This window comes from Sphaeramia orbicularis, chromosome 24, assembly GCF_902148855.1.
Source record: "Sphaeramia orbicularis chromosome 24, fSphaOr1.1, whole genome shotgun sequence".
Classification (NCBI taxonomy): domain Eukaryota; kingdom Metazoa; phylum Chordata; class Actinopteri; order Kurtiformes; family Apogonidae; genus Sphaeramia; species Sphaeramia orbicularis.
In genome coordinates this window covers 47,002,837-47,016,829 of record NC_043979.1, presented here as the reverse complement: position 1 = coordinate 47,016,829, position 13,993 = coordinate 47,002,837, and the positions used below count along the sequence as shown (strand labels likewise).

The 13,993-nt window shown below is 33.7% G+C and overlaps 1 protein-coding gene across 1 annotated transcript in view; it reads right to left on the bottom strand.

Annotated features, from left to right (window-relative positions):
• LOC115414554 (collagen alpha-1(XII) chain-like) overlaps positions 1-13,637 on the bottom strand; it is a 36,478-nt gene extending 22,841 nt beyond the window's left edge. Inside the window, exons 1-2 of the mRNA XM_030127772.1 lie at positions 13,603-13,637; positions 2,991-3,077 (exon numbers count right to left, since the gene is read on the bottom strand). Coding sequence (XP_029983632.1) covers positions 2,991-3,077; positions 13,603-13,605 — 90 coding nt within the window. The 5' untranslated portion in view covers positions 13,606-13,637. The remainder of the gene's footprint in view (positions 1-2,990; positions 3,078-13,602) is intronic.
• Between the last annotated feature and the right edge of the window lie 356 nt (positions 13,638-13,993).

The following is a 13,993-nucleotide window of genomic DNA, read 5'->3' as shown; positions in this document are numbered from 1 at the left end:
TTTTATTTTATCTTGTCTTAACTTATCTTATCTTAACTTATCTTATCTCTTATCTTATCTTAACCTATCTTATCTCTTATTTTATCTCATCTTATCTCTTAATCTATATTATTTTATCTTATTTATTTTATCTTACCTTATTCTATTTTATCTCTTATTTTACCTTATCTTATTCTGTCTTTTCTTCTTATTCTATCTTACCTCTTATTTTATCTTCTCTTAACTTACCTTATCTCTTATTTTATCTTATCTTATCTAATATTATCTTACTTTATCTTATCTTAATTGCTGCTCTATCAATTACACCAAACCCTTAGGACCTTTGTATTAAATATCTGTGAATAAAATACAGTTTTTCTTGGCTGAACCGGCTGCAGACTGGTTGTTCTTTTCGCTTTTGCTACTCTGGATCACCTCCTTCCATCTCACACTCACTCATAAAAGCCTATTTATTCTTCTTAAATCCTCGGAGAAATAACTACGTCTGCACAAAAGCCACTTCCAAATCCCTGTCGTCAACAATGTGGAAATAATTCCTCTTAAATTCAATCTTAAATCTTCCGGGTTTCTTTTCGGAAGCGTCCAAACCTGGTCATGCCCTGTTAAATCCAGGTATTAGTCTGCTCCGAACATGATAACCCGTCTGATTTCTGTATTTTTGTCTTTATTCTGACCATAAAAAGGCTTTAGGAGATGGAGTCCGAGCGTTGTTCTTGTTAAACTGGATGTTCTTCGGGCTCCTGGAGGGAAGCGGAGGTTGGAGGTTCATCCATCATGTGTCGGGCAGGACGGCCCACCGACATGCGGAACCACAGTTTACCTTTTCCACCTCCTCTTAAAAGAAAAAGGGCGGCTTTTACGAGGCGCTCCGAACATGTTTTCTCATGGTTAATGTGCCGGAGGGTGCAATATTCCCCCTTGTACGACATAAAGTATATAAAGGCTCATAAATAACCTGCGAAGTGGGAGCTTTTAGTGGAGTGGAGGTAGGAACGTCGCAGTGGAAAAGTGTCCCGGCATGAGTCAAAGTCCTCTTTTATCGTCGTGTCCGCATTTGGACGTTCAGCTGGTACAAATTGCAGCTGCTCCGCTCCGAACCGCAGATGGTATCGGCCCGTCCTGGCTTGTCTTCACAGATGATTCGACTGATTTGACTGATTATGTTCAGAGCTTTACGGCCGGACTCGCTGCTCCCATCTCAACTCTGAGCCCCGGGCAGGACTACGCTGGAGGTCTGGAACCGCCAACCGCTGGTTTTGTGAATAAAAGCTCTTTTTGTACAGTAAACAAAACAACTTTCTTTTAAAAAATCATGTTCGACAGCTTTAACTCTCAGCAGATTTCATCCAATAACTAGTTTGTGTTTCATCTGAACACTCTGTCTTCAGTCTGTTGTGGATCTGTTTGGTCAAAGTGTTTCTGCTTGGTATTAAATATTTAAAGCCCTAAAATGTTTGTACTACATTGTACTACTTGATTACTATTTACTCTTAATGTTATTGAGGTCAAATGTCAACCTCTACGCTGATGATACTTTGTTGTTCGCCGCTGAACATCAGACTGTATCTTATGAATTATTCTTTGAAAATGTGAAACCTGTTTGTCTCATCAATATTTATATAACAAATAGTTGCATTTCAGAAGCTGACAGATGCAAAGTTTTACATAAAAGACATAAATGATTAACTGTCTAGTAAAATAATGTGAATAAAAGTTGTTTTTATACAGTAAACAAAACTTTTTATTGAAAAATAAAAAAAAGACATCTTCTACTTCCTGGTCACTATTTGCTCTTAATGTTAATAACTGAGGTGAAAAGTCAACCTCTACGCTGACGATACCTTGTTGTTCACCACTGGACATCAGACTGTATGTTATCAATTATGCTTTGAAAACATTCCTGAAAAGACTGAAATATGTGTCTATGTTTGTCTCACTAATAATTACCCAACAAAAATTATTTCATTTCAGAAGCTGCCAGATGTAAAACTTTACATAAAAGATATAAAGTGATTAACTGTCTAGTGAGATAATGTGAATAAAAGCTCTTTTTGTGCACTAAATGAAACAAATTTCTTTTAAAAATCACATTCGACAGCTTTAACTCTCAGCAGATTTCATCCAATAACTAGTTTGTGTTTTATCTGACCACTCTGTGTTCAGTCTGTTGTGGATCTGTTTGGTGAAACTGTTTCTGGTTGGTATTAAATATTTAAAGCCCTAAAATGTCTGTAAAGGACTCCAAAAGGGATTAACTTTGTACTACTTGGTCACAATTAACTCTTAATATTATTACCTGGAGTGCAAATCACCCTCTATGCTAATGATACCTTGTTGTTCACCACTACAGGTTATTACATCAGACTGTATCTTAGGAATTATTCTTTGAAAATGTGTCTATCTCACCAATAACTGCACGACAAATATTTGCATTTCAGAAGCAGACAGATGTAAAATTTATATTTAGTTTATAATTTATAGGTTATTGTCGTAATTATTCATGTTGTCACAGTTGTTATACAATAATTACAATTATCCAGAATATTATAGTTATTATCCAGGTTACTACAGTTATTATCCATCTTACTATATTTATTGTGCAGGTTATTATAATTATTATCCAGAATATTACAGTAATTATACAATAATTACAGTTATTATCCAGATTATTACAGTTATTATCCAGGTTATTTCAGTTATTATCCAGGTTCTTTACCTTGTTTTTTTTTTTTCATATTTCTGATTTATTTTGGATTGTGTACAGTGTTTGCTCTTGTATTCTGTTTTAATTGTGTGTGATGCTGTTGTAATGCTGTAATTCCTCCGTTTGGGATAAATAAAGTCCATCTGTCCATGTCTTTGTTTTCAGGACATGTTGGTTGAGTCTTCAGCTCCTTCCTGACCGTCTGTCTGTCCAGGGTCTGTTACCTATGGGAGGTGGTTTTTAAGGCGGTATGGATGCGTTCTGCTGTGGCAGTTGCGTTTCTTACCACTGGTCCCTGAGGTCCTGGGAGGCCGGAGGACTCGGAGGTGCAGGTGCAGGCGTTGGGCAGAGCCGGACACTTCAGCTCGTCTCTCTGGAAGACAAAGACACAGACAGTTGAAGAGGCAGAAACGACAGAAAACACCGACAGATGCTGTGTGAACCAAGGTTATTATCGCTAACGAAAACTAATGAAATGGCGAAAACTAGAATTGAAAAAACATTTTCCTTAACTGAAATAAATAAAAACTATAATTGAAAGAAAAAAAACAATAACTAACTGAAACTGTATTGTGTGTTTACAAAACTAACTAAAACAGATAAAAATTATGGATAAAATTGTCTTTGTTTTCGTCTTTGTCAATGTCGGATTGGTATGAAAGCAGTTTATTTTGCTCTAGCAATTTTAGCTGCTGTCACTATACGACACTTTGCTCCATCACTTGTGGTTTCCAGTCGTCTTCTGGTCCCCACTCTACCTGGAAACATGGAGACTAAAGCAGCAGAGTCCTGTCTGGGATTGATTTGAATAGGAGCACAGAGAAGAAGAGAAAAGAGACGACTAAACTAAAATTAATACTAAAACTAAACTAAAACTAAGCATTTAGAAAAAACAAAAACTAATAAAAACCAGCAAACCTGCTCTAAAAATAATTAAAATGAACTGAATTAGAGGAAAACAAGTCAAAACTAAATAAAACTAAACTACAATGAAAAATCCAAAACTATCAGAACCCTGGTTAGCATTAAGGCTAATTAGCATGAAAGGAGTCATTTGAGCTATGAAATTAATGACTTCGTAACAGGTTTTCACGAGTTTTTGTCATTACCAAGGTTATTATCGTTTACGAAAACTAATGAAATGACGAAAACTAGAATTGTAAAAACATTTTCATTAACTGAAATAAATAAAAACTATAATTAAAAGAAAAACGATAACTAACTGAAACTGTATTGTGTGTTTACAAAACTAACTAAAACGGATAAAAATTAGGGATAAAATTCCCTTCGTTTTTGTCTTTGTCAACGTCGGGTTATTATGAAATTGATTTATTTTGCTCAAGCAATTTCCCTTCGTTTTTGTCTTTGTCAATGTCAGATTGATATGAATCGATATTCACTCGAGCAATTTATAGATATGAAAAAACTAAAACTAAACTAAAACTAAACGTTTAGAAAAAAAATTTGAACTAATAAAAACTAGCAAACCTGCTCTAAAAACTAATTAAAACTAACTGAATTAGAGAAAAAAAGTCACAACTAAATAAAACTAAACTATGATGAAAAATCCAAAACTATTAGAACCTTGGTGTGAACTTTGAGCGGGAATAAAACGAGCGGAGCTAAAGGAAAGAGTCCAGGTTTGAGCGGCTTCGACTGGACGGCGGTTCGCACCAAACAGACGTCCATGTCACCTCATTAGCAGCCGGTGATTCATGCAGTCACGGCTCAGAACTCGAAACATTCACACAGTCGCAGACATAAACTGTGAGTGAACGCCCTACCGAGGTGTCTGCGAGAACATGAAAGAGCTTCAGCGGAACCTGTACGGAACTAAAACCCAACCGTTAAAAGGCGTACGAGGACACGGTCTGTCCCTAAACGCCTCCATGTCCAGGTTCTGTGCATTCAGGGCTTCCAGAAGACCAGCAGCAGCGCCAAGACCGGGATCTGGGACGCCTTCGGGTGACGTTAGCTGGACTGGCTCCAGAAAACAAATAATACCAGAGCAAATGTGTGGGCACCATGACAGCACCCTGGGTGATTTCCTCGTAGGATGGGGAGGGGGTTTCTGGTTCAGAGGGTTCTGCAACACCATGAAATTGGGCTTTTTGGAGAGTAAGACCTCTAGGAAACATGTGAGGAATGTAAACACTTAAGCCTGTTGGAGAGGAGGGAGGTGGAAGCAACAGGAACCTAATGGCAAAACCAGAACGCTTCATAAAACTACAATGTCTGAGTCCAAAGCAGTCTGACTTTATTCAGAATGAACGAAAGGATCATTTATTTAGGAATCATTCTTTGAAAACGTCCCGGAAAAAAATGAAATATGTGTCTATGTTTGTCTCACCAATAATTATACGACAAATATTTGCATTTCAGAAGCTGACAGACGTTAAATTTTACATAAAAGACATAAATGATTAACTGTCTAGTCAGATTATGTCAATAAAAATATTGTCAAACAGTAAATGAAACAACTTCCTTTTAAAAATCACATTCCACAGCTTTAACTCTCATCAGATTTCATTAAATAACTAGTTTGTATTTTGTCTGACCAGTCTATCGTCTGTGTTTCTGGTTGTTATTAAATATTTAAAGCCCTAAAATGTTTGTACATGTGTCCAGCAGGGCTTAACTTTGTACTACTTGGTTACTATTAACTCTTAATGTTAATAACCGAGGTGAAAAGTCAACCTCTATGTTGATGATATCTAGTTGTTCGCCACTGGACATCAGACTGTATCTTATGAATTATTCTTTAAAAACGTTCCTGACAAGACTAAAATATGCATCTGTATTTGTCTCGCCAATAATTATACAACACATATTTGGATTTCAGAAGCCGCCAGATGCTAAATTTTACATAAAAGACAAACATGATTAACTGTCTATTGAGATAATGTCAATAAAACTATCTTCATACAGTAAATGAAACAACTTTCCAAAAAAAAAAAAAAAGACATTTAACAGACCTAACTCTCATGAGATTTCGTCAAATAACTAGTTTGTATTTATCTGACCACTATCTTCACTGTTTCTGGTTGTTATTCAATATTTAAAGCCTTAAAATGTTTGTCAATCTGTCCAACAGGGTTTAACATTGCAGTACTCGGTTACTATTAACTGTTTTGTTAATAACTGAGGTGAAAAATCAATCTCTATTCTGATGATACCTTGTTGTACGCCATCGGACATCAGACCGTATCTTATGAATTATTTTAAAACATTTCTGAGGACTGAAATATGCGTCTATGTTTCTCGCTAACAATTATATAACAAATATTTGCATTTCAGAAGCTGCCAGATGTAAAATTTTTACATAAAAGACAAATGATTAACTGTCTAGTGAGATAATGTCAATAATAAATATTTTTTAAAAAATAAAAATAAAAAATTGACAACCTTAAGTCGCCACTGGAAATTAGACTCTTACAATTTTTTCTTTAAAAACATTTCTGAAAAGACTGAAATATGTGTCTATGTTTGTCTCGCTAATAATTATACAACACATATTTGCATTTCAGAAGCTGCCAGATGTAAATTTTTGATAATTTTCTATAAGATAATGAATATTTTCAAGCAAGCTAATTTTTTACTATTTTAATATGTTCCGTCAATTATTGTTTTTTATGTCCTGAGATTACATTTGTGATCACACCTCTAAAACTGTATAATTCTGTATCTGTGATGTAGTCTTTCTGCTTGTTATTGAATATTTAAAGCTTAAATGTTCATGAAGGTGTCCAATAGAGTTTAACATCATGTTACTGATTAAAGTTTCCAGATCAACAGTGAAGAGTCAAACTCTATGCTGATGATACATTTTTATTCACTTCTGGACATTTGACTGTCTTATGAATCATTCTTTGAAAATGTGTCTATGTTCATCTCGTCAATAATTACATAACAAATATTTGCATGTCAGAAGCTGACAAATGTAAACTTTTACATAAAAGACATAAATGATTAACTGTCTAGTGAGATAATGTCAATAAAAATATCCTTATACAGTAAATGAAACAACTTTCTTTTAAAAATCACATTCGACAGCATTAACTCCCATCAGATTTCATTAAATAACTAGTTCGTATTTTTATCTGACCACTCTATCTTCAGTGTTTCTGGTTATTATTAAAGTCCTAAAATGTTTGTAAATGTGTCCAACAGGGTTTAACATTGTACTACTTGGTAACTATTTACTCTTAATGTTAACAATTGACGTGAAAAGTCTACCTCTATGCTGATGATACGTAGTTGTTTGACACTGGACATCAGACTGTATCTTATAAATTATTCTTTAAAAACATTCCTGAAAAGATTGAAATATGCGTCTATGTTTGTCTTGCCAGTAATTATACAACGCATATTTGGATTTCAGAAGCTACCAGATGTAAAATTTTGATAATAATTTTACATAAGATAATGAATATTCCAAACAAGCTAATTTTTACTACTTTAATCTGTTCCGTCAATTATTGTTTTAATGTTCTGAGATCTTGAGATTAATACCTTTTGAATTTATAGTGACAGGGCTTAACTTTGTACTACTTGGTCACTATTTATGCTAACTGTTAATAATTGAGGTGAAAAGTCAACCTCTACACCGATGACACCTTGTTGTTTGCCAGTGGACGTCAGACATTATCTTAACAACAGTTTACTTTTGGCCTCTGCTAGAAATGTTTTTTTCTGTTCAAACACTTGTCATGAATGCCAAAAAAACCTAAAAGTATGTATTTCATCAAAGGAGAAACCTTAGATATTCCTACTTTCTATTCTATGCTTTTGCACGTTCTGAAAAACTCTATTTGATTGCAGCCTGGCCTTCGATTCAATCACATTCTTTGGCAGAAACAGATTTGGTTTCTCCTTTCAGAGCAGATAAACCTTTACAGGACCAGGACCTTCAATGATCGGTTTAATCAGGATGTCTGTGTTTGATACTATCGACTGTTAAATGAAAAACTGCTGAATTTCATTGCCGTATTGCGGATTAATTAAAAGTGTGTGCTGCATTTTTTACGGCCAGCCTTAAATTAAAGTGGGTCTTTTGTTTAGTTTTGGCCTCCAAGTGTTTTTGTTCACAGATATACACTTGGCTATCCAAGACAAATACTGTAACAGGCTTATTCTGAAGAGTACCCTCTGAGATTGGGTGGAACACCAAATAAAATATCTGGACCGACAAAGAACAATGTTTACTTCCCCCTGGGTCTTACCTCCGTCCCTAACAGGTCTGTATACGTTAACACCACGGGTTTGATCATCCACTTCCTTTGTTCTTTCTTATAAAAGGAGTCCAGGACATTATCGTATGCACACTAAACCCATCGGACGTGTTCTGGGGGTTAATTGGTTCATGCAGGACCGACTGTTGCCGTGGTGGGTATTTCCACGCTGATACCTTCAATTTGCATCATTTAATAATTGTTAACAATCAAGCAGCTGTCCCTGCTTTCCAGCAATTGAGATAATAATCCAGCAGAGTCCAATCTGTTTCCAGAAAGTTTTTGGACGTCCAAGTGCAGACTCAGACAAAGCTGCTTTTATTCGTAACGGCGTCTCTGGAGATCTGCGCTGGGACTGAAGTGAGAAAACTTTCAGATTGAGAAAGGCCAGCGTCTCCACAACGCCGGCGCTTCTCCACGTCCGGCTGGAGCTGCTTTTACGCCTCAGAGAAACGGGAGTTAACAAGGTAAAGAACGACGGAAAAAAAAGCTCTGTTTAGTCGAACAGTTTGAGCTGCGTTCACAAAAAAAGCTGCTCGACAGTGTTTGGAAACACATTTAACCTCCTGAGACCCAGGAAATGTCAGCACAGTACCAGCTTTTTTTTGTTTTCTATTCAGTAAGTGCCTCTATTGGAAACATCATGATGCAATAGTTTTTTCAGATGCAGTTTTTAACATTTTGACGGAATGTCCTTTGTGGTGGACAGTTTTCTTTTCTTTTCTTTTTTTGTATAAAGTTGTGAAACTCTTGTCCATAAATGTGGACAGAAAACCCAGAGCTGGGTCTGAGGAGGTTAACCCTTTGTAGATCACTGTGTCTGTGGTGTCACATTTTTGCATCATTCACATTATTGTAACTCCTGAACCGTTTACGCTATTGACAAAATTCCAGTGTCATCTGAAAGCTGACATTCTGAACGCTTCACTGCAGTCGGTGAGAGAGAAACTGAAGGTTTTTATTACTTTAGCAGCGTTTCAGAGTGGTTTTAGTGGTGTTTTTGTGGTGAATTCTTTAAACAACTGTCAATAATAGTGAAAGTGTTGTTTTAGTGTTCTACTAACGTGTTTTTTTGTAGATTTTTTTTCACCATTTTTAATGTGCATTTTTCCAGTTTGTTAGTTGTATTTAACTGTAAATATTATATAAGTGTATGAATATTTATATATATATATATATTTAAATCTATATGCAGGGAAATAGGTTTCATCCTTTTCTAATATTTATGAAGGACTTATCATTCAGTGCACAGAGCCCATGTTAAAACCCACTATCTAAACTGCAGTGTGTGACATTTACTGACATCTAGTGGTGACCCCCCCCACCAGAGCATCAAAACTATGTCCCTCATTAGAGTCAGTGTTTATTTTGTTCATTCTTGGCTTTTTTAGTTAAAAAGCCAAGAATGAATTACGCAAAAAAAAAAAAAAATCCTACATAAATATAATAATAAAAAAAAAAAATCTTCAATTAAGCAAAAAAATTGAATTAAGCAAAAAAAAAATCTTGAATTAAGCAAAAAAAAACTCTTGAAAATAAGCAAAAAAAATCTATATTAAGCAAAACAATCTTAATAAAGAAAAAAAAATCTTGAATTAAGAAAAATAAATCTTCAATTAAGCAAAAAAATCTTCAATTAAGCAAAAAAAAATCTTCAATAAATCAAAAAATCTTAAATTAAGCAAAAAAAAATTGTGAATTAAGCAAATAATCTTGAATTAAGTTAAAAAAAAAAACTTGAACAAAGAAAAAAAATCTTAAATTCAGCAAAAAAAATCTTAAATTAAGCAAAAAAAAAAAAAAAAAAAAATCTTAAATAAAGCAAAAAAAAAAAAAAAGTCTTGAATTAAGCAAAAAACCTTGAATTAAGTAAAAAAAAAAAAAAAAAAAGTCAGCCAATGGAAGAAGTGAAATTGGTCAGATTTGTTGAACTCAGATTTTCCAGACCTCTTGTCTCTAAATCAGTTCTTTCATCAGTTCCTCTGTAGGTGAGTCTGTCTGATTTTCAGTGTGATCAGATATTTGGAACAGAAATGACACAAATGCACTTGGTCAGATTTAGATTTTGCAGTGTAGAAATATAATAGAACTGAACAAAAGTGATTCTACACTGATGGAAACATACTTTTTATCATGTGTCTTTTTATGGTTTTGTGCAAGATGCATCCTGGGACATATGAGTCTTGCAGAATGCTGTTTTTAGTAAATCCATATTTGTGTGTCCAGTCTGCTGTGTTTTCTCTGTGGTGTTCTGCTTTATCTTCACTCACACCTTTGGGTTCTTTTCATCATCTTTTCATCCTCTGGCTCCGTTCGCTGCAGATCCTATTTACTCTGTTTATTTTTCTCTGAGCTCTGATTCTGATTAGGCTTTTCCGCTTTGATCCAAGGCCAAACAAAAAACAAAAAAAAAAAAAAACGACTAAGAACAGACAAATCAAGGCCGTATCTGAGTGGTCAGGAGGTTACAATTACAGCCGCTCTTAACGACTATCGATACTTTCCACCAAATTAAATGAAGGAAAAGCAGGTGGGCTGACAGTTTTCAGTGCAGGGATGATCCGTCAACACACCATGGATGTAGCGCACATGCAAAAACAAACAGAGGAAACACGCACCGACGCTAACACACACTCATGTGAGTGAATAAACCTGAATATGGATGGAATATGTGTGTAATCAGGGCAAAAACGACACAAGTTCTGCCAAAGCTCGCCCCTGTTTTAGACTTTCCTAATGATATTATGGAAGAACGTCTTTAATCTGCGCTCTTTAAGTCTTTAATCACTCCAGCTGCTCCTCAAGTTAAAGCTGCAGCAGATATCCAACATCTTTCATACATCACATGCAGGTTTTTATGTAAAGATTCACTACATAAAAACTAAGTCATTTCATTAAATCAAAACTAAACTGGGATGTAAAAAGTGAACTGAAACCGAAAGCAGACAGTCAAATGTGAAAAACTAATGAGAAATGTCAAAGTAACAGAGAAATGTGTGCCGTTTCAGCCATCATCAGTGTGTTTGGTTCATTTTTTTTTCAGTGTGTTTGGTTCATTTTTTTCAGTGTGTTGGTTCATTTTTTTCAGTGTGTTTGGTTCATTTTTTTTTCAGTGGTGTTTGGTTCATTTTTTTTTTCAGTGTGTTTGGTTCATTTTTTCAGTGTGTTTGGTTCTTTTTTTCAGTGTGTTGGTTCATTTTTTTCAGTGTGTTTGGTTCATTTCTATGTATTTCATTCTTTTTTTTTTTCAGTGTTGTTTGGTTGATTAGTTCATGTGTTTGATATATTTTCAGTGTGCTTAGCTCATTTTTTTTCAGTGTGTTCGGTTTATTTTCGGTGGTTTGGTTCATTTTTTTCAGTGTGTTTGGTATATTTTTTGGTATGTTTGGCTATTTTCAGTGTGTTTGTTTTGGGTTTTTTTTGGTGTGTTCTGGTATATTTTGTAGTATTTTTGGTATATTTCAGTGTGTTTGGTTCATTTCTTTCAGTGTGTTGGTATATTTTTTTAGTATTTTTGGTATATTTTCAGTATGTTTGGTTCATTTCTTTTCAGTGTGTTGGTATACTTTTTTAGTATTTTGGTATATTTTCGTATGTTTGGTTCATTTCTTTCAGGTGTGTTGGTATATTTTTTAGTATTTTTGGTATATTTTCAGTATGTTTGGTTCATTTCTTTCAGTATGTTGGTATATTTGTAGTAGTTTTTGGTATTTTTTGCTGTGTTTGGTGTATTTTCAGTATGTCTGGTATATTTTTAGGTGGTATATCTTCGGAGTGTTTGGTATATTTGTAGTAGTTTTGGTATATTTGTAGTATTTTTGGTATATCTGTAGTAGTTTGTATATTTGTAGATTCTGTATATTTGTAGTATTTTTGGTATGTTTGTAGTATTTCTGGTATATTTGTAGTATTTTTGGTATGTTTGTAGTATTTCTGGTATATTTGTTAGTATTTTTGGTATGTTTGTAGTATTTTTGGTATGTTTGTAGTATTTCTGGTATATTTGTAGTATTTCTGGTATATTTGTAGTATTTTTGGTATGTTTGTAGTATTTTTGGTAATTGTAGTATTTTTGGTATGTTGTAGTATTTCTGGTATATTTGTAGTATTTTTGGTATATTTGTAATATTTTTGGTATGTTTGTAGTATTTCTGGTATATTGTAGTATTTCTGGTATATTTGTAGTATTTCTGGTATATTTGTAGTATTTTTGGTATATTTGTAGTATTTCTGGTATATTTGTAGTATTTTGATATGTTTGTAGTATTTCTGGTATATTTGTAGTATTTTGGTTATGTTTGTAGTATTTTTGGTATATTTGTAGTATTTTTGGTATGTTTGTAGTATTTCTGGTATATTTGTAGTATTTGGTATATTTGGTAGTATTTTTGGTATGTTTTGTAGTATTTCTGGTATATTTGTAGTATTTCTGGTATATTTGTAGTATTTTTGGTATGTTTGTAGTATTTCTGGTATATTTGTAGTATTTTCTGGTATATCTGTAGTATTTTTGGTATGTTTGTAGATTTTTGGTATGTTTGTAGTATTTCTGGTATATCTGTAGTATTTCTGGTATATCTGTAGTATTTTTGGCATATTGTAGCTATTTCTGGTAATATTGTAGTATTTTTGGTATGTTTGTAGTATTTCTGGTATATTTGTAGTATTTCTGGTATATCTGTAGTATTTTGGAAATATTTGTAGTATTTCTGGTATTATTTGTAGTATTTCTGGTATTTTGTAGTATTTTTGGTATATTTGTAGTATTTCTGGTATATTTGTCGTATTTTTGGTATATTTGTAGTATTTCTGGTATATTTGTAGTATTTTTGGTATATTTGTAGTATTTCTGGTATATTTGTAGTATTTTTGGTATGTTTGTAGTATTTCTGGTATATTTGTAGTATTTTTGGTATGTTTGTAGTATTTCTGGTATTATGTAGTATTTTGGTATATTGTAGTATTTCTGGTATTTGTAGTATTTTGGTATGTTTGTAGTATTTCTGGTATATTTGTAGTATTTTTGGTATATTTGTAGATTTCTGGTGTATTTGTAGTATTTTGGTATATTTGTAGTATTTCGGTATATCTGTAGTATTTTTGGTATGTTTGTAGTATTTCTGGTATATTTGTAGTATTTTTGGTAGGTTTGTAGTATTTCTGGTTCTTTGTAGTATTTTTGGTATATTTGTAGTATTTATGTATATTTGTAGTATTTTTGGGTATATTTGTAGTATTTCTGGTATATTTGTAGTATTTTTGGTATGTTTGTAGTATTTCTGGTATATTTGTAGTATTTTTGGTATATTGTAGTATTCTGGGTATTTGTAGTATTGATTTGGTATATTGGTAGTATTTCTGGTATATCTGTAGTATTTTTGGTAGTTTGTAGTATTTCTGGTATATTTGTAGTATTTTTGGTATATTTGTAGTATTTCTGGGTATATCTGTAGATTTTTGGTATGTTTGTAGTATTCTGGTTATATTTGTAGTATTTTTGTATGTTTGTAGTATTTTTGGTATGTTTGTAGTATTTCTGGTATATTTGTAGTATTTTGGTATATTTGTAGTATTTCTGGATATTTGTAGTATTTTTGGTATATTTGTAGTATTTTCGGTATTTTTTTCGCTGTGTTTGTGCTTAGTGGAGGTTTCCCTGTTCCTTACCATGGATGGGAGGTCACAACATCTGTCCCTGCTGGTCCAGGCCTAGGCTGCAGAACGATATCAAACATCTGGATCTGGAACTGTGGAGACAGAGGAGAGTCAGTACATATGTCTGTGATCCACCCTTCACAGCTCCCATCAGCCCCGGGGCTGGGGGGGCGGGGGCAAACGCTGACGACTAACACGTGTGTCCAGGTCATGTGATTCTACCGTAATAAAAACCACATTCGACAGTTGAAATTCTACTTATTTTCACTCGTTGATGCTCAGACTGTCGACAAAATGAGGCTACATTCACCTCCTCCTGTGGTTTAACAGCTGTCAATCACTTTAGCCACGCACTCTTTTTCTAACCATTGAATAAATACATGAGAAGAAAAAAAAATAGGAA